General features: G+C 40.9%; 1 protein-coding gene across 2 annotated transcripts in view; it reads left to right on the forward strand.

Annotated features, from left to right (window-relative positions):
- The first annotated feature begins 936 nt into the window (after window positions 1–936).
- TMEM178B (transmembrane protein 178B) overlaps window positions 937–21,760 on the forward strand; it is a 265,591-nt gene continuing 244,767 nt past the window's right edge. The window contains exons 1-2 of one of the 2 annotated variants that reach the window (XM_069763234.1): window positions 937–1,040; window positions 1,635–2,785. In XM_069763234.1, the coding sequence (XP_069619335.1) occupies window positions 2,404–2,785 (382 nt within the window). In that variant the 5' untranslated portion in view covers window positions 937–1,040; window positions 1,635–2,403. Of the gene's footprint in view, window positions 1,041–1,324; window positions 2,786–21,760 lie in introns of both variants that reach the window. The other variant, XM_069763235.1, reaches the window with a different exon arrangement.

Raw genomic sequence — 21,760 nt, forward strand, 5'->3', positions numbered from 1 at the left:
GATAGATAATAGATAGATGATAGATAGATAGATAATAGATAGATAGATAATAGATAGATAGATAATAGATAGATAGATAATAGATAGATAATAGATAGATAGATAGATAGATAGATAGATAGATAGATAGATAGATAGATAATAGATAGATAGATAATAGATGATAGATAGATAGATAGATATAGATAGATAGATAGATAGATAGATGATAGATAGATAGATAGATAATAGATAGATAGATAATAGATAGATAATAGATAGATAGATGATAGATAGATAATAGATAGATAGATAATAGATAGATGATAGATAGATAATAGATAGATAGATAATAGATAGATAGATAATAGATAGATAATAGATAGATAGATAGATAATAGATAGATAGATAATAGATGATAGATAGATAGATGATAGATAGATAGATAATAGATAGATAATAGATAGATAGATAATAGATAGATAGATAATAGATAGATAAATGATAGATAGATAATAGATAGATAGATAATAGATACATAATAGATAGATAGATAATAGATAGATAATAGATAGATAATAGATAGATAGATAGATAGATAGATAATAGATAGATAGATAGAAAGATAGATAATAGATTCTTCAGTTTTAAGAATATTCTAGTTTATGGAAGGATATCTGAACATACCTATAAAACAAATCTGCCTTACATCTATCCATTCTTCCATTGACCTTCCTTCATCTATCAGTCATGCTGACAGTTTCCCCTGATGCAGGTGACAGTCAGGTCATTTTGCTGCACTTCCCCCATCTTTTTCTCCTCCCGCAGTATATATATATATATATATATATATATATATATGTATATGTGTGTGTGACGTATTGCTGTTCCATCTTCTTTCGGGAGGGTCGTTCAGCTTTAAGGAGCAGTATAAGACATGATCCTCACGTTGCAATGAGTGACGTCATCTGTTCTTGGCTGAAGCCTTTCTGTATTCTGTCTCTGGTTTCCGACCAAGGCTGCGGGCTGACTGTATGCACAAGGCACGGCAGATTCCCAGGTGAACCCACCGACCAACTGTCTCCTTCTAGATCTTTTCTGCAGAATGCTAATTCCGCGCTGCTCGCTTCTATTGGGCTATCGAGGCTTAACCTTAATTTATTATTAAAATGAGCTGTAATTTTTTTTTTCCTAGGAAGGATTATATGAGATAGGTGCCTGTTTCCCTTCCTCCTCTTCCCCATCCTCTTTCTCTGATGCATGCATTTTTGGGGGATTTTTTTTCCATTTTTTATTTTCGTATTATGCCTGTTGACGTTTAGCCTTATTTTTCTTTTCTGGTAGATTACCATTTGGTGGCGTTGGTTGACAGTCCCATCTTCCTTTTCTGCCTGATCTGATCTTGGCTGTATTGTTTCCGAGACGAAGGGATAAGACTAAAAAATCTTGGATTATTTGTCGGCGTGAGATGGGCTGAAATCCTAAACCCCCTATTTAAATAAGGCTTGTGTAACGCGGGGGCACCCTTTACTGTCTGGCTGGGGCTCTAGTGATACAGCTATTTCTTATTTCCAGAGATTGCTGCTGTCCATGGTGCTGAAATGTCTCCTTTGCTTTCCCTCTTCTCCCCTCCCCCTCTCACCTTCCATTTCAGAGGAGACCAAGAGAAGCGGCTCAGAGGATGAGACGTTGGAAGACGAGCGATTGTCAAGCCCTGAGTGAAGACAAAATCTTTCAACTGCTGATTACAGGCTGCTGACAGGCGAAACGGACCCGGAGCCGATGAATGGGGGGGAAAGAGGGGCATGGAGGCTGAAGGTACGATGATGATGATGATATACGGGTTGTGAAACAAAGGATCCGTCTGCTTGCCAACAGGGATCTTGCTACGAGAGACACAACAGTGAGGCATTGCATTTCTTCGCTTCGAGCTCTCGTAGGAAGAAGAAGAACCCAAAAGCAACGTTGAGTTTGGACTCAATGAGTCTGTCGAAAGAGAGGATGCGGAGAACACAAAAGCTCTAAGGCTGTGGTTTCGCTCGGGCATGTTGCCCTTTTTTCCTCTACTTCCATCTCTTTGACTCTTCTTTGACATCCTGGTGGATAGGGCCAACCATGATCCATCACCCAACAACCCAACGACGGGCTACCTAAAAATTTGGAGGTTGACGCATGCGTTGAGAGACCCCTCCTTCTACATTTTGCTTTTTCAGGGGGTGGCGGATTTTCTGACGAGTTTGGTCCAAACTAATGACTAACCTACGTCAACGTCAAGGTCCGAGAATATTTTTGGGAGTCGGATCTAAAGCCTTTTTTTTTTTGTTTTGTTTTTTTCGGGTGATTACGGTTTTGGCCTAAATCAAAAACCAATTGAGAAACAACAACAACAACAAAAATGTTGATGGCTCTGTGAGATTGGAGGGATGGCTGCCGGAAGATTACTGCTCTACGCCGGACTGTCGTTAGCTTTGTGTGCCCTGGGCATGCTGGCTGTGGCTATCTGCTCCGACCACTGGTATGAAACGGATGCCAGGCGGCACCGGGAGAGATGCAAAAGTTTCACGAATAGAAGGATCGACCCCGGATTCATTTACAATTCCAATAACAACCTTCCGCTGAGGGCGAGCAGGTCGAAGCTGGACCGTTGGGAGGGCAAGTTACTTCTAACTAGGAACAGGAGGCAGCTTTTCGCCATGAGCGCTGCTGACGAGTGCAATAGACAATATAATTCTACCAACATGGGCCTCTGGAGGAAATGCCATCGGCTAGGGTTTGATCAAGACATAGAAGATATCGTTGCCAAAGGTATGTGCATGTTACATCATTGTGCTGAATGCTGTAATATCCTGTAACCGACCGCAAAATATTGGCCAATTCCTATTATTTTTTTACTATATTTTTTTCCATTTTTATTTTTATTTTATTTTTATTTTTTTTAAATTGTTTTCCATTTTTTTATTCTCTTAGTTATTTTTTTATTTTTTTTCCATTATGTATTCTTTTAATAATTGTTTTTATTTTTTTTCCATTTTTTTATTCTTTCAATTATTTTGTTTTTATTTTTTTCCATTTTTTTATTCTCTTAGTTATTTTTTTTTTAATTTTTTTCCATTTTGTATTCTTTTAATTATTTTTTTATTTTTTTCCATAATTTTTTTTTATTTTCATTTTTTCATTTTTTTTGTTATATTTTTGATATTTTTGCTTTTTGATTTTAGACATCTTTTTACGCCTTTATTTTAACCTTAAATCTCCAGTGTCATGTTCAGAGACGGAGGAACACGACACGAGCTGCAGAAATCGGCAGCACGTGGCCTTAGCTGTATACAGATGGAGCTGACCTGGCCTTAGCAGTGTGCAGATGGAGCAGACCCTATTGTAACGCCTACTAATATTTTGCTGCCCCCCCTCATGTTGCGCCTTTTAACAGGGGCTACTCTCCATTCAGCAAGTTGGGTGGGATTTCTACACTACAGTCTGCTCCACCTGTATCCTGACGCTGAGGATGCACTACAGTCTGCTTCATCTGGGTCGCAACCAAAAATATGGTAAACTACAGGATTAGTATGGTTAATAGAAGCTAAAATACGGATGATATCCCTTTAAGGGGTTGTCACTAAGCTTTCCCTGACTCCTGAATGACACCTTTTCCTATTTATGCTGCAATACATGTCACTCATCTGCGTCACTACCACATTCCAGAGCCGGAAAAAGCCAATATTATGGTGGCCATATTGGATCTCACCCTATTTTTACAGAAGCAGGTAGGAAAATGTATGATTTTTACCGCAAGACTTGAGCCGCCTCCGCTATTAGTCGCCATCCCCCAGCGCTTTACGACCTCCCGTGGGCCTAAATGGTTTTGGTCTTCTCAGTACATTCACAATCCTGGTAAAACTAAAAGGGTTTTGCGGTGTCTGTGTGACAGGGAATTTGTCTGCCCAGTCTCCTCACTTTTCTAAACAATCGGCGCCCACCTCCTCCTCCTCCTACCTAATTCCGAGAACAAAATGTTCTAGATTCTCCAAAAAAAGCTGCCCCTATACAACACATAATTGCCGGCTGAATCAATATTCAGCTCTAATCCTACTATTAATACCTGGTTTACTGACCCAATTATGAACAGCAGAAAGGCTTGTTTCTCCTTTGCACTCCAACCCGCGTTTCACTTTGTGCTTCCTCAGGGGGTGTTTAGATAATTGCCGATTGAATCAACTTTGACCCTCAATCCTACTATTAATACCTGAAATGCTGGCCCAATTATGAACAGCAGTGAGGCCTGTTTCCCCTTTACCTAACTCCAACCTGCGTTTCGCTTGGTGCATCCTCAGGGAGCATTTAGATAATTGCCTGCTGAATCAACTTTGACCCTCAACACTACTATTAATACCGGAAATGCTGACCCTATTACAAATGGCAGAGAGACCAGTTTCCCATTTTCTGCACTCCATTGAGTGTTTCGCTTTGTGCTTCTTCCAGGAGTGTTTAGATAATTGCCAGCCAAATCAACTTTCACCCTGAATCCTATTAATAATACCTGAAATGCTGACCCAATTATGAACAGCAATGAGGCCTGTTTCTCCTTTACCCAACTGCAACCCGTGTTTCGCTTTGTGCATCCTCAGGGGCCATTTAGATTATTGCCTGCTGAATCAACTTCGAACCTCAATACTACTATTAATACCAGAAATGCTGACCCTATTACAAATGGCGGACAGACCAGTTTCCCATTTTTTTTGCACTCCAATGAGCGTTTCACTTTGTGCTTCTTCCAGGAGTGTTTAGATGATTGCTGGCCGAATCAACTTTCACCCTCAATCCTACCATTAAAACCAGAAATGCTGGCCCAATTATGAACAGCAGACAGGCCAGTTTCTTGTTTAACTCACTCTAACGTGCTTTTCACTTTGTGCTTCCTCAGGGGTTTTTTAAATAATTGCTGATTTTATCAACTTTTACCCTCAATCCTACTATTAATACCTGAAATGCTGCCACAATTATAAACAGCATAGGGACTTGTTTCCCCTTACCTGACTCCAACATGCGTTTCGCTTGAAGCTTCCTCAGGAGGTGTTTAGATCATTGTCAACTGTATTAACGTTAATTCCCAATCCTACTACTACTGTGAGTTGCTGAAATACAGTGAGCGGTGGGTGAGGTTGGGAGGGAGGAGGCACTTCTAAAAAATTTAATAAGACCAATTTTTTATTTTTTTTCAAAGGTAGACATAAAACAGTAATAAAGTGTTACACTGAAATAAAGAACAATATACAAAATTACTGCTGGAAAAACTGCGTGAAAAACAATTATCTACACATACAATACCAACCCAATTACAAACAGCACAGAGGCCTGTTTTCCATTTACCACCATTCCAAAGCATGTTTCACTTTGTGCTTCCACAAAGGAATGCTTAGATAATTTCTTGCTGATTAAACTTTCATCCTCAATCCTGGTATTAATACCTGAAATACTCACCCAATTATGAACAGCCGAGAGGCCTGTTACTCCCTCTACCAAACTCCAACCCACGTTTCGCTTTGCGCTTCCTGAGGGGGTGTTTAGCTAATTGCCCGCTGAATCAACTTTCACCCTAAATCTTAATTTTAATACCTGAAATACGGACCCATTTATGAATAGCAGAGAGGCCTGTTTTTGCCCACCTCAATCCAATGCGCGTTTAGCTTGGAGCTTCCTCAGGAGGTATTTAGATAATTGCCAGCTGAATCAACTTTCAACCCAAATACTACTAGTAACGTGAGCTGCTGATCTACAGTGAAAGGGGGAGGGGGGAGGCACTTCTGAAAATGCAATATGGCCAACTTTATTTTTTTTTTTCAAAGGTAGACATAAATAGTAAGAAAGTGTTATGTAGAAACAAAAAATATACAAAATTATTGCTTCAAAATGTCATTAGCTACACATAAAAAAACCACAAAAAGTGATTTCTCTATGTAAAACCTGAAATACTGACCCAATTACAAACAGCAGAGAGATCTGTTTCCCCCTCACCCAACTCCAACCTGGGTTTCGCTTGGCGCTTCCTCAGGGGGTGTATAGATAACTGTCAGTTAAGTCAACTTTCACCCTCAATCCTACTATGAATATCTGAAATTCTGACCGAATTATAAACAGCAGAGAGGTCTGTTTGCCCCTCACCCTACTCAAACCTGGGTTTCGCTTGGCGCTTCCTCAGGGGGTGTTTAGATAAGTCGGATAAATCACATTTCACCCTCAATCCTACTATGAATATCTGAAATTCTGACCCAATTATAAACAGTAGAGAGGCCTTTTTCCCCCTCACCCTACTCCAACCTAGGTTTCGCTTGGCGCTTCCTCAGGGAGTGTTTAGATAAGTCGGATAAATCACATTTCACCCTCAATCCTACTATAAATATATGAAATTCTGGCCCAATTACAAACAGCAGAGAGGCCTGTTTCCCCCTCACCCAACTCCAACGTGGGTTTCACTTGGCGCTTCCTCAGGGGGTGTTTAGATTACTGTCAGATAAGTCAACTTTCACCCTCAATCCTACTATGAATATCTGAAATTCTGACCCAATTACAAACAGCAGAGAGGCCTGTTTCCCCCTCACCAAACTCCAACGTGGGTTTCGCTTGGCGCTTCCTCAGGGGGTGTTTAGATAACTGTCAGATAAGTCAACTTTCACCCTTAATCCTACTATTAATACCTGAAATTCTGACCCAATTAGAAACAGCAGATAGGCCTGTTTCATATTTACCTTACTCAAACACACGTTTCGATTTGTGCTTCCTCAAGGGGTGCTTAGATAACTGCCAGCAGAATCAATATTAACCCCCAAATCCTATTATTAAGATGAGACCCTGTTCTACAGTGAGAAGTGAAAGGGGGTAGGGAGGAGGCACTTATGAAAAATTTAATAAAGCCAAGTTATTTTTTTTTCAAAGGTAAAATCCCCTCCAGACATATTACATTATGTGAAGATGTAGCTGAAGTAGGGCGAATTTGCATTATAATATACATGGGTGGCTTTAAGGGACTGTAATCTAAGAGCAGCATAATGTAGAGACAGACCTGGATTCCAGAGCTGTGTCACTTACTGGGCTGCCTGCTGTACTTTTGATAAAATCACTGTCTTGATAAAATTACTATAGGACTATTAAACCTGCTGCCTAGTAGTCCTGCATATTCATGAGCTCTGTATAATCACACCCCACCACTGATTGGCAGCTTTCTGCCTATGCACAGTGTACACCTAAATTTGTCAATCAGTGTTGTGGGTGAGGATATACAGTGCTCAGCATTCAGAGAATTGGTAGATATGCAGCAGAGAAAACTGTAATTTTATCAAAACTGCAGCAAGTGAAACATCACAGGAATCAGGATCTCTGCCCCTACAGCATGTTACAGAATGGGTAGCAAAAATCTGATGACAAATTCCCTTGAAAGCATATTTAAATAGAATGCGTGATCAGAAAATCACCTGTTGTTTAAATAAAGTTTTTATGTTAAATGTATTTTTTTTATAAATATGTTGACGATATTTTATTTCCATGTCACGATCTGAATTAAAAAACAAAACAGAACTTTTGCAATTCTCACATTGGCCACTTGGCTTTTTTAAACTCAGATCCTATCTGTTGACATGCAGCAACTAATGAGCGTGTGCAGAAGGTTTAGTGTGAAGGGAGGGGGAGGAGGTGAGCTGTGTCATCGCCAAAAGTGAGTGCTGGATCCTACATTATCAGTTGTGTACAGGAGCGTTAACCCTGCCTCTGATGATAAGGAAACAGCTGAAAGCTTTTCCTGAAAGAACAGGGAGTATGAGCCTAAAAAACACCCAGTGGTCAATGTGAAAATTGCATGATTTTATTTATTTTGTATAAAATTTGTGATATAAAAAAACCATTTCAAACAACAGTTTCATTTTCTGATGCCACATTACCATTAAGTTTATGTAATAGGAACATTGTAAATGTCACAGAGCATGCTCACTACCTCTGCAAATACCAGAGCATGTTCACTACCTCTACAAATACCACAGAGCATGCTCACTACCTCTGTAAATGTCACAGAGCATGCTCACTACCTCTACAAATACCACAGAGCATGCTCACTACCTCTGCAAATACCACAGAGCATGTTCACTACCTCTACAAATACCACAGAGCATGTTCACTACCTCTACAAATACCACAGAGCATGCTCACTACCTCTGCAAATACCAGAGCATGCTCACTACCTCTGCAAATACCAGAGCATGTTCACTACCTCTGCAAATACCAGAGCATGTTCACTACCTCTGCAAATACCACAGAGCATGTTCACTACCTCTACAAATACCACAGAGCATGTTCACTACCTCTGCAAATACCACAGAACATGTTCACGGCCTCTGTAAATACCACAGAGCATGCTCACTACCTCTGCAAATACCACAGAGCATTATCACTGCCTCTGCAAATGCCACAGAGCATGTTCACTACCTCTGCAAATGCCACAGAGCATGCTCACTACCTCTGCAAATACCACAGAGCATGCTCACTACCTCTGCAAATGCCACAGAGCATGCTCACTACCTCTGCAACTACCACAGAGCATGCTCACTACCTCTGTAAATGTCACAGAGCATGCTCACTACCTCTGCAAATGCCACAGAGCATGTTCACTACCTCTGCAAATACCAAAGCATGCTCACTACCTCTGCAAATACCACAGAGCATGCTCACTACCTCTGCAAATACCAGAGCATGCTCACTACCTCTGCAAATACCACAGAGCATGCTCACTACCTCTGCAACTACCACAGAGCATGCTCACTACCTCTGTAAATGTCACAGAGCATGCTCACTACCTCTGCAAATGCCACAGAGCATGTTCACTACCTCTGCAAATACCAGAGCATGCTCACTACCTCTGCAAATACCACAGAGCATGCTCACTACCTCTGCAAATACCACAGAGCATGCTCACTACCTCTGTAAATACCACAGAGCATGCTCACTACCTCTGCAAATACCACAGAGCATTATCACTGCCTCTGCAAATGCCACAGAGCATGTTCACTACCTCTGCAAATGCCACAGAGCATGCTCACTACCTCTGCAAATACCACAGAGCATGCTCACTACCTCTGCAAATGCCACAGAGCATGCTCACTACCTCTGCAAATGCCACAGAGCATGCTCACTACCTCTGCAACTACCACAGAGCATGCTCACTACCTCTGTAAATGCCACAGAGCATGCTCACTACCTCTGCAAATGCCACAGAGCATGCTCACTACCTCTGTAAATGCCACAGAGCATGCTCACTACTTCTGTTAATGCCACAGAGCATGCTCACTACTTTTGTAAATGCCACAGAGCATGCTCACTACTTCTGTTAATGCCACAGAGCATTCTCACTACTTCTGTAAATGCCACAGAGCATGCTCACTACTTCTGTTAATGCCACAGAGCATGCTCACTACCTCTGTAAATGCCACAGAGCATGCTCACTACCTCTGTAAATGCCACAGAGCATGCTCACTACTTCTGTTAATGCCACAGAGCATGCTCACTACCTCTGTAAATGCCACAGAGCATGCTCACTACTTCTGTAAATGCCACAGAGCATGCTCACTACTTCTGTAAATGCCACAGAGCATGCACACTGCTTCTTTTAATGCCACAGAGCATGCTCACTGCTTCTGTTAATGCCACAGAGCATGCTCACTACTTCTGTAAATGCCACAGAGCATGCACACTGCTTCTTTTAATGCCACAGAGCATGCTCACTCATTTTAATGCCACAGAGCATGCTCACTACTTCTGTTAATGCCACAGAGCATGCTCACTACTTCTGTTAATGCCACAGAGCATGTTCACTACTTCTGTTAATGCCACAGAGCATGCTCAGTACTTCTGTTAATGCCACAGAGCATGCTCACTACTTCTGTTAATGCCACAGAGCATGCTCACTGCTTCTTTTAATGCCACAGAGCATGTTCACTGCTTCTGTTAATGCCACAGAGCATGCTCACTACCTCTGTAAATGCCACAGAGCATGCTCACTACTTCTGTTAATGCCACAGAGCATGCTCACTACCTCTGTAAATGCCACAGAGCATGCTCACTACTTCTGTAAATGCCACAGAGCATGCTCACTACTTCTGTAAATGCCACAGAGCATGCACACTGCTTCTTTTAATGCCACAGAGCATGCTCACTCCTTCTTTTTATGCCACAGAGCATGCTCACTACTTCTGTTAATGCCACAGAGCATGCTCACTACTTCTGTTAATGCCACAGAGCATGTTCACTACTTCTGTTAATGCCACAGAGCATGCTCAGTACTTCTGTTAATGCCACAGAGCATGCTCACTACTTCTGTTAATGCCACAGAGCATGCTCACTGCTTCTGTTAATGCCACAGAGCATGCTCACTACTTCTGTTAATGCCACAGAGCATGCTCACTACTTCTGTTAATGCCACAGAGCATGCTCACTACTTCTGTTAATGCCACAGAGCATGCTCACTATACTCACTAAAGCCAATGGGCCATCAGGAAATAAAGCAGCAGAACTGGCATGTCTCATTGAGGCTTATAGAGCGAGCTTTCATTGACACCAGGTAATAACACAAGTCTCCCTCCCAAGCCGCTGAGATATTTCACTCTTGGCGGTGCAGAGGACAGGACAATCCTGCAGGAATAGAGGAGGAAGCTTATTTTAGTATTGTCATACAGGAGATTGATCGCCCGGCCTGATACAGTAATTGGGAGGTTGGTGAGAGATTGCCGCATCCGTTATGCCAAATGCTGACAAGCGATACGTTACCCCGGCTCCCGCCATGCTGCATGTAATGCATTCATGGAAACACCGGCCACTCCGGCAACGAGCCAAGTCATTCCCTGCGTACGAGCCGAAGAATCGGGTGATTTGCTGTGTGACTCCTCACTGGGAGTGTAATGATTTAAAGGTGAGATGAGGGAAAAAACATGGCAGGTGCTAAACGGTAATGAATAAACAGATTATGGTCCGGATATCGCTGGTTCATAGATTGGCTTTATTTTCACAACATGTCATCATTAGTAATTCTGCATAGAAGATGTCACCAGCCCGGGTAGGAGGAGAAATGTACCCACTAGTGCGAAAAACAGTGCCCCTAGTGGAGAGAAAAATCACTACAGGCCTCTACTCTGTAATAATTGTATTATACTCCAGAGCTGCACTCACTATTCTGCTGGTGCAGTCACTGTGTATATACATTACATTACTGATCCTGAGTTACATCCTGTATTATACCCCAGAGCTGCACTCACTATTCTGCTGGTGCAGTCACTGTGTACATACATTACATTACTGATCCTGAGTTACATCCTGTATTATACCACAGAGCTGCACTCACTATTCTGCTGGTGCTGTCACTGTGTACATACATTACATTACTGATCCTGAGTTACATCCTGTATTATATCCCAGAGCTGCACTCACTAGTCTGCTGGTGCAGTCACTGTGTAAATACATTACATTACTGATCCTGAGTTACCTCCTGTATTATACCCCAGAGCTGCACTCACTAGTCTGCTGATGCAGTCACTGTGTAAATACATTACATTACTGATCCTGAGTTACATCCTGTATTATACTCCAAAGCTGCACTCACTATTCTGCCGCTGCAGTCACTGTGTACATACATTACATTACTGATCCTGAGTTACATCCTGTATTATACTCCAGAGCTGCACTCACTATTCTGCTGGTGCAGTCACTGTGTACATACAATACATTACTGATCCTGAGTTACATCCTGTATTATACCCAAGAGCTGCACTCACTATTCTGCTGGTGCAGTCACTGTGTACATACATTACATGACTTATCCTGAGTTACATCCTGTATTATACCCCAGAGCTGCACTCACTATTCTGCTGGTGCAGTCACTGTGAATATACATTACATTACTGATCCTGAGTTACATCCTGTATTATACTCCAAAGCTGCACTCACTATTCTGCTGGTGCAGTCACTGTACATGCAGTACATTACTGATCCTGAGTTACATCCTGGATTATACCCCAGAGCTGCACTCACTATTCTGCTGGTGCAGTCACTGTGTATAGACATTACATTACTGATCCTGAGTTACATCCTGTATTATACCCCAGAGCTGCACTCACTATTCTGCTGGTGCAGTCACTGTGTACATACATTACATTACTGATCCCGAGTTACATCCTGTATTATACCCCAGAGCTGCACTCACTAGTCTGCTGGTGCAGTCACTGTGTACATACATTACATGACTTATCCTGAGTTACATCCTGTATTATACCCCAGAGCTGCACTCACTATTCTGCTGGTGCAGTCACTGTGTACATACATTACATTACTGATCCTGAGTTACATCCTGTATTATACTCCAGAGCTGCACTCACTATTCTGCTGGTGGAATCACTGTGTACATACATTACATTACTGATCCTGAGTTACATCCTGTATTATACTCCAGAGCTGCACTCACTATTCTGCTGGTGGAATCACTGTGTACATACATTACATTACTGATCCTGAGTTACATCCTGTATTATATCCCAGAGCTGCACTCACTAGTCTGCTGGTGCAGTCACTGTGTAAATACATTACATTACTGATCCTGAGTTACCTCCTGTATTATACCCCAAAGCTGCACTCACTATTCTGCCGCTGCAGTCACTGTGTACATACATTACATTACTGATCCTGAGTTACATCCTGTATTATACTCCAGAGCTGCACTCACTATTCTGCTGGTGCAGTCACTGTGTACATACAATACATTACTGATCCTGAGTTACATCCTGTATTATACCCAAGAGCTGCACTCACTATTCTGCTGGTGCAGTCACTGTGTACATACATTACATGACTTATCCTGAGTTACATCCTGTATTATACCCCAGAGCTGCACTCACTATTCTGCTGGTGCAGTCACTGTGAATATACATTACATTACTGATCCTGAGTTACATCCTGTATTAAACTCCAAAGCTGCACTCACTATTCTGCTGGTGCAGTCACTCTACATGCAGTACATTACTGATCCTGAGTTACATCCTGGATTATACCCCAGAGCTGCACTCACTATTCTGCTGGTGCAGTCACTGTGTATAGACATTACATTACTGATCCTGAGTTACATCCTGTATTATACCCCAGAGCTGCACTCACTATTCTGCTGGTGCAGTCACTGTGTACATACATTACATTACTGATCCCGAGTTACATCCTGTATTATACCCCAGAGCTGCACTCACTAGTCTGCTGGTGCAGTCACTGTGTACATACATTACATGACTTATCCTGAGTTACATCCTGTATTATACCCCAGAGCTGCACTCACTATTCTGCTGGTGGAATCACTGTGTACATACATTACATTACTGATCCTGAGTTACATCCTGTATTATACTCCAGAGCTGCACTCACTATTCTGCTGGTGGAATCACTGTGTACATACATTACATTACTGATCCTGAGTTACATCCTGTATTATACTCCAGAGCTGCACTCACTATTCTGCTGGTGCAGTCACTGTGTACATACATTACATGACTTATCCTGAGTTACATCCTGTATTATACCCCAGAGCTGCACTCACTATTCTGCTGGTGCAGTCACTGTGTACATACATTACATTACTGATCCTGAGTTACATCCTGTATTATACCCCAGAGCTGCACTCACTAATTTGCTGGTGCAATCACTGTGTACATACATTACATGACTTATCCTGAGTTACATCCTGGATTATACCCCAGAGCTGCACTCACTATTCTGCTGGTGCAGTCACTGTGTACATACATTACATTACTGATCCTGAGTTACATCCTGTATTATACTCCAGAGCTGCACTCACTATTCTGCCGGACGGTGCAGTCGCTGTGGAGACACATTATTTGCCCTGTACTGATCTTGTCCGCTGACGCATAAACATCGTAGTACTATGAATCCATTATAGCGAAGAGTTTTTGAAAATGGTGAAAGAGGAAAAACAAATCAGGTTCCCCTTTGCAACCAATCAGAGTTCAGCTCTCATTTCCCAGAAGCTCTTTGGAAAATGAAAGCAGCCTCCTGATTGGTTGCTATGGGTAACGGTTGCCCTTTTCCCTTATCACTAGGCCGGAGCCTGGAACAGATAAATGTAAATGAGCGATTTTTCCTTGAAACTGAAGCGGCGACACTTGCGAGGAGCAGGAAGCGCTTGACATCGGCGCGGCGTGATAAATCGAGCCAACAATTAATGAAGTTTAACAGACCTACAAATTGTGCGCGTGCTTATTTATGGAGTGCGATGTGTGTCGCTGCGCAGCGCCGAAACGCCAGAATAATGAGAGACATAAAGTTCTGATTATCTGTTATCGGAGTCTTATGAATTTCCGCACTCATTACAAAGAGATGTTTTGTTAATTAGAAAGTAGGAGGCCTGTAAATCACCGAGCTCCGCCGCCACCGCCGACGCCGCCATGGTGCTCCATTATGGGATTTCAGTCTGTTCTGCACATATATAAGTCCGGGAGAAGCGAGGAAATTCAGCCCCGATACAATATAGTTTTATTATTATTTTACATTATTAATATTATTTTTTATAGATTTTGTTTGATTTTAATGTAATATAATATTATTGTGTTTTTATATCATTATATTTATAATAATTCTTAAAATGATTAATAATGTTATTAATAATAAATAAAATAATTATATTTTTTATTATTAATAATAATTGTTATTTTACATACCGTAATTACTATTTATTATATCATTACTATTTATTTTAATATTATTCATAAATATTATTTTATATAATTACTATTTTATTTTGGATAATTTTAACGTAATATAACTTTTTTATATAAATATATATAATCTTAGAGGGTTATTCCATCAGTTTGTTATTTATTGCATTTATAATAATTCTTATCGTTGGTAATATTTTTTTCTTATTAATAATACATAATAAAACAATAATTATTTTAATATTATTAATCATTATTATTTTATACAGTACTATTACTATTTTATTTTGTATATTTTTATGTAATAATATAATTAATACAATATTATTACTATTTTATTTTGTATATTTTTATGTAATAATATAATTTATATATATATATATATATATATATATATATATATTTAAAGGGTACTTAATATTTAATTGTTAGTAATAATAATTTAACTATTACTAAATTATTATTATTTTTTTAATATCATTACTAGTTTATTTGGAATAATATTAATGTAATAATATAACTTTCATTATATTAATATACAGTCATGGCTGAAAGTGTTGAACTTTCAATGTTTGGGGTCATTGTCCTGCTGGGAGACTCATGACCTAGGATGCAAACCCAGCTTTGTGACACTGGGCACTACACTGGGACCCAAAAATTCTTTGGTAATCTTCAGATTTCATGATGATTTGCACACATCCAAAGCACCCAGTGCCATAGGCAGCCCAAAAACATCTGTGAGCCTCCACTATATTTGACTGTAGGTACTGTGTTCTTTTCTTTGTAGGCCTCATTACATTTTTGGTAAACAGTAGAATGATGTGCTTTACCAAAAAGCTCTATCTTGGTCTCATCTGACCATAAGACATTTAACCAAAAGGATGTTTGCTTACTCACGTATATTTTGGAAAACTGCAGTCTAGGTTTTTATGTCTCTGTGTCAGCAGTGGGGGTCCTCCTGGTGTCCTGCCAAAGCGTTTCTTTTTATTCAAATGTTGAGCCTGCAGGACAGCTTGAATTTCTTTGGAACTTGATTGGGGCTGCCTATCCCCCATCAAGGCTATCCTGCGTTGCAACCTTTCATCAAATTTTCTCTGCCTTCCACGGCAAGGGAGATTAGCTACAGTGCCATGGGTTGTACATTTCTTGATTATGTTGTGCATGATGGACAAAGGAACATCAAGATGTTTGGAGATGGAGTTGTAACCTGGAATTTGTTGATATTTTTCCACAATTTTGATTCTCAAGTCCTCAGACCGTTATCTTCTCCTCTCTCTGTTCTCCATGCTTAATGCGGCACATACAGACACACAATGTAAAGATTGAGTCATCTTCTTCCCTTTTTATCTGATTTCAGGTGTGATTTTCGTATTGCCCACACCTGTTACTTGCCACAGGTGAGTTTCAATGAGCATCACATGCTTGAAATAAAGTTGTTTACCCACAATTTTGGAAAGATGCCAACAATTTTGTGTGGCCCATTTTGGGGGTTTTATGTGAAATTAAGTCCAATTTGCCTTTCTTTTCTCATTTTTCGTGTTGTTCGAATGAACACAAAGGAAACAAACATTTGTATAACAAGACATATTCTGGAACAAGATCATGGGTGCCAATACTTTCGACCATGACTATATATTGACTTAAAGGGTTATTCTATTCCTTATAAGTGATCACCTATACATAGTAGAGGGGATCACTTGCTGATCCCTCGGGGGTCTGGCCAATGGGACCTCCAATGATCTTGAGAAATACAGCATTGGAACAGAATGGCGGTTTTGCATGCGCCACCACTCGAATAGTAGCCTGTGGGACTGTCGGATCGGGCTCCGCATTGTGGCTTTTATTACTACGAGCTATGGTGTATTTTTCCCAAATTGGGATATATAAACTCCACCCCCAAGGACCTCCCAATAAACTTCCAAACATAGCCCCATTAGAGAAGGACTAGCCCCAATCTTTTTTGTGGTTTGGTCAAGTAAATTTTGGACAGATGGCAAATATATTATATTTATGTTCTCCATTTTTTAATTCTTTTTATTAAATTTGTATACCAGGTATTATAGTAGAAGAGTGTTTTTATTTTTTTCATATATTTTTATATTATGATTCTATTTGGCCACATTCCCCGTAGGAAGGGAGCCGAGACCCACTCCAGACATGACAGGTCCTGATTGCTGCTGTATAACCCCTTAAACTTCATTGTTAATGGTTGGGGGGGGGGGCAATAAAGGTGATTTTTCTTGTACATAAAAACACTGACTGTTTTTCATAAGTGTTTTTGATCCAACTTTCATCTGCATTTGATCAATGTAAGTTTTTACCGTCGGTGAGTTTCATTATCTGCAGAACGAGGAATTTTTGTCCCTGACTGGGAACCTTTATCTCTATAAGGCCTCATTCGCACATCAGTTTATTTTACTAACGAAAAAACCACCTATCCTGTTAATTGGTAATAATTTGTTTTCACCAGATTAACTCTTTAACCCCTTTGCGCAAATAAACATAGCCCCCTCCACTCGCGGCTGATGCCAGCTATATTAAGTGAGTCTGTGTCTAACAGCCAAGGGTGGAGGCTGTTAATCATTTAGTTGCTGCTGTCAATCTCTGACAGCTGCATTCTAAAGATGTCACAGACGGCACATGCGCACCGGCTCCCACTCGCATGTCGTGAACTAATTTGCGGCACGCCACTGGGGTACTGTGAAAGTCTGGTCCTCTTGGTCCTCTTCTGATACTCGGCTATATTAAACGATTGCAAGTTCAAAATAAAGTAAATATAAGAAAATAATTTTTTTTTTTTTTTAAATATAAAATTTCAAATCTCTTCTTTTTTTGTTCCACCATTAAACATAAAGAAATAATAAAAAAATAAAATTTTTGGTATTGTTATGTCCGTAAAAGTATATCAAAACATAAAATTAATTATCCTGATCGGTAAACGGTGTAAGAAGAATAAACAATCAAAACGCCCAAACTGCGATTTTTCGGTCACCGCATCTCCTTAAAATCAATACAATAAAAATGATCAAAACATCTTATGAACTCCAAAAAACAAGCCACCACACGCCACCATTAATGGAAAAGTGAAAATTTGATAGGTTTCAGAAAATGGCGATGCAGACCAATTTTTTTTTCTACATCATCACCCCAGCACCCCATGGCGAGAACACTAGATATGTAATTGTGTGACGCTCGCCTATAGGAATGCTGGTCATTATATATGTATATATATATATATATATAGATGGTTCCCCGCCGACCCCCATAAGGGGCTGACTTTGATCGTACCCTCTGCTCAGTATCATCAGTGCTATGCACATGTTCTGTCTTACAGTGCCTTGCGAAAGTATTCGGCTCCCTGGAACTTTTCAACCTTTTCCCACATATCATGCTTCAAACATAAAGATACCAAATGTAAATTTTTTGGTGAAGAGTCAACAACAAGTGGAACACAATTGTGATGTTGAACGAAATTTATTGGTTACTTTAAATTCTTGTGGAAATTCAAAAACTGAAAGAGGGGCGTGCAATATTATTCGTCCCCTTTACTTTCAGTGCAGCAAACTCCCTCCAGAAGTTCATTGTGGATCTCTGAATGATCCAATGTCATCCTAAATGCCTAATGATGATAAATATAATCCACCTGGGTGTAATCAAGTCTCCGTATAAATGCACCTGCTCTGTGATAGTCTCAGGGTTCTGTTTGAAGCACAGAGAGCATCCTGAAGACCAAGGAACACAACAGGCAGGTCCGTGATACTGTTGTGGAGAAGTTTAAAGCCGGATTTGGATACAAAATGATTTCCAAAACTTTAAACATCCCAAGGAGCACTGTGCAAGCGATCATATTGAAATGGAAGGAGTATCATACCACTGCAAATCTACCAAGACCCGGCCGTCCCTCTAAACTTTCATCTCAAACAAGGAGAAGACTGATCAGAGATGCAGCCAAGAGGCCCATGATCACTCTGGATGAACTGCAGAGATCTACAGCTGAGGTGGGACAGTCTGTCCATAGGACAACAATCAGTTGGACACTGCACAAATCTGGCCTTTATGGAAGAGTGGAAAGAAGAAAGCCATTTCTCAAACATATACATAAAACGTGTCGTTTAAAGTTTGCAACAAGCCACCTGGGAGACACCAAACATGTGGAAGAAGGTGCTCTGGTCAGATGGAACCAAAATCAAACTTTTTATCAACAATGCCAAACTATATTTTTGGCGTAAAGGCAACACAGCTCATCACCCTGAACACACCATCCCCACTGTCAAACATGGTGGTGGCAGCATCATGGTTTGGGCCTGCTGTTCTTCAGCAGGGAAAGGGAAGATGGTTAAAATTGATGGGAAGATGGATGGAGCCAAATACAGGACCATTCTTGAAGAAAACCTGTTGGAGTCTGCAAAAGACCTGAGACTGGGACGGAGATTTGTCTTCCAACAAGACAATGATCCCAAACATAAAGCAAAATCTACAATGGAATGGATCACAAATAAACGTATCCAGGTGTTAGAATGGCCAAGTCAGACTCCAGACCTCAATCCAATCGAGAATCTGTGGAAAGAGCCGAAAACTGCTGTTCACAAACGATCTCCACCAAACCTCACTGAGCTCGAGCTGTTTGCCGAGGAAGAATGGGCAAGAATTTCAGTCTCTCGATGTACAAAACTGATAGAGACATACCCCAAGCGACTTGTAATCGCAGCAAACGGTGGCGCAACAAAGTATTAAGTTAAAGGGGCAGAATAATATTGCACGCCCCTCTTTTCAGTGTTTGACTTTCCACAAAAATTTAAAATAACCAATAAATTTCGTTCAACTTCACAATTGTGTTCCACTTGTTGTTGATTCTTCACCAAAAAATTATATTTGGTATCTTTATGTTTGAAGCATGATATGTGTGAAAAGGTTGAAAAGTTCCAGGGAACCAAATACATTCGCAAGGCACTGTATGTCGCTTCTTTTAACTGTTTCAGTCTGTTCTGATCTACTCCTGTGTGAGATGTGATGAGACCCTTCTCTGCTCTCACTGCAGAGGGAGTACAAGCTGCTTGAGCACAACAGACATAAGTGTGATCACTGACACATCTTTGAACAGGCAGTGTGGGGGAAAGGGAAGTACAGCAGTGGTGAGAGGAGGAGAGCTGACACAAGGGGTTGTAATGTGACACAGCTAAACTCAGCTGTGCTGCCCCTCCCCTACATTGACTCATGAAGGTGGTTTGACAAGGAGATCAGGCTACCTGTCATACATCTCACTCACTGAGAAACCTGCTCTAAGCTATGGTGGGGGCGTGTTCTTTCTCCTGTGTGTTGATGCCTGCTTATGATTGGTTAGCATCCTACAGGGAGAAGAAGTACACGCCTCCAGTGAAAACTATCTGATAACACCCCTTAGATTTAAAAAAGTTAACTCATTAAGTGCCAAATACTTTAACTGCAATAATCTCTGCAACGGCGTAACAAACAAAATCCCAAAACATTTTGTTCTGCTTTGCAGACGCTATTACATTGTGTGTCCGGTTTAGCATGAAAAAAATTGGTGAAACGTTGTCTCCAACAATATTGAGGAAAAGCTCCTCAGAAAAATGACTTCCGGTCTCTTCCTGAAGAGGCTTGCCTGGGCAAATGCTGGTGCCTATATGGTGCCATGTGAACATACCCTAAAACTCCTCGTTTTTGACCTCCTCGAAAAAAACCCTCAGTGCGCACTTAACCTTGGAGCTCTGCAGCTACGATGACAGGGAGAAATGTCCAGATCTGCAGGATACTAAAGAGGCCAAACGTGTGCAAAAATGTGGACCTCGCAAGCCGAGAATTTAGGATTACAAAGTTTTATTTTATGTCGGCAGCTGAATTTTCTAATTGTTAAAATGATTTTTAAAAAAACGCCTGCTCCGTCTGATTGTGGAGACGCACTTGACAATGGTGGATGTGAACACAATGTCCTGTGTTAATCTCCGGCTTCCCCGACAATAGCGCCGGCTGCTGTCCCTGAAAACTGCAGCTGTCACATAGAATATGATCCCGCAGGTTAATGAATGCACAGTGAATAGGCTCAGGCCTGGCCTCGGCACCGTGCTGACAGGTGGATGACATGTTCACACTGGTCTCATCCAAAATAACCCAAAGCTTGAATGTGATGGAAAGAAACAAAAAAATCTTATCTGCAATTTGCTTTACACACAAAAATATAAAAAAAATCCATCTTATCATTTCAAGTGAATGTCCATCTTTTCACACCATATAATTTTTGTTATCTTCTTTGCTGTTCTGATTATTTTTTTCGCCTTTATAGGAGTATGGACTTTTCTGATATAGAGCTCCAAATCCTCTGTATAGACATAGAGTTAAAAAAAAATTCTGTCTTCTTGTAAGCACCTCTAGAGGGAGCTCTTTGTATACTCTTTTATTATTGCGTTTAATGTACTGACAGTATACAGTAAGCTCCTGAGCTCCCTCTGGTGGCGGCTGCAGATGCACAGAATTTTATTGTTTATCCAGGTCGGGGGTTTGCTTCTTGCTTTTCCTTCCCCGGCCTGGTTATGGTGAGGTTAACCTTTCCTGCCTCTCTTTGGTGGGTGGCTATTTATTGGTGCCACTCCTGGTAGCATTTGTCAGTGATAGTTCCAGTCCCTTTCTTGAGCAGCTGACCCGTATACCCTAGTGATCCTTCTGCCTCTGATTACCCGTATTTGGGCCTGACCCGTTCCCTGTCCCTGACTTAGTGTGTGTTTGGTGGTTTCCTACAGTGTATGACTCGGCTTGTATTTTGAACCCTGCCTCCTGCTTTCCATCTTTGTTACTACGTTTCCCGTCTGGCTTTGACTCTTTGGCTCGTACCCTGACTACATCTTCTGTCTCACATTTTGGATCCCGCACTCCTGTCTGGTTCTGATTTCTGGCTTGTCACTGACCACGTGCATTGCTGCGACTTCTGGTACATCATCTTCCTGTTTGTTGCTGACCAGGCCTGTCTGATTACTCTGCCGCCTCCTAGTGGCGCTCCTTGCTTTGCACTGTGGTGCTACATGGT

Source organism: Ranitomeya imitator, chromosome 4 (assembly GCF_032444005.1).
Source record: "Ranitomeya imitator isolate aRanImi1 chromosome 4, aRanImi1.pri, whole genome shotgun sequence".
In the NCBI taxonomy this organism is placed as follows: Eukaryota; Metazoa; Chordata; class Amphibia; order Anura; family Dendrobatidae; genus Ranitomeya; species Ranitomeya imitator.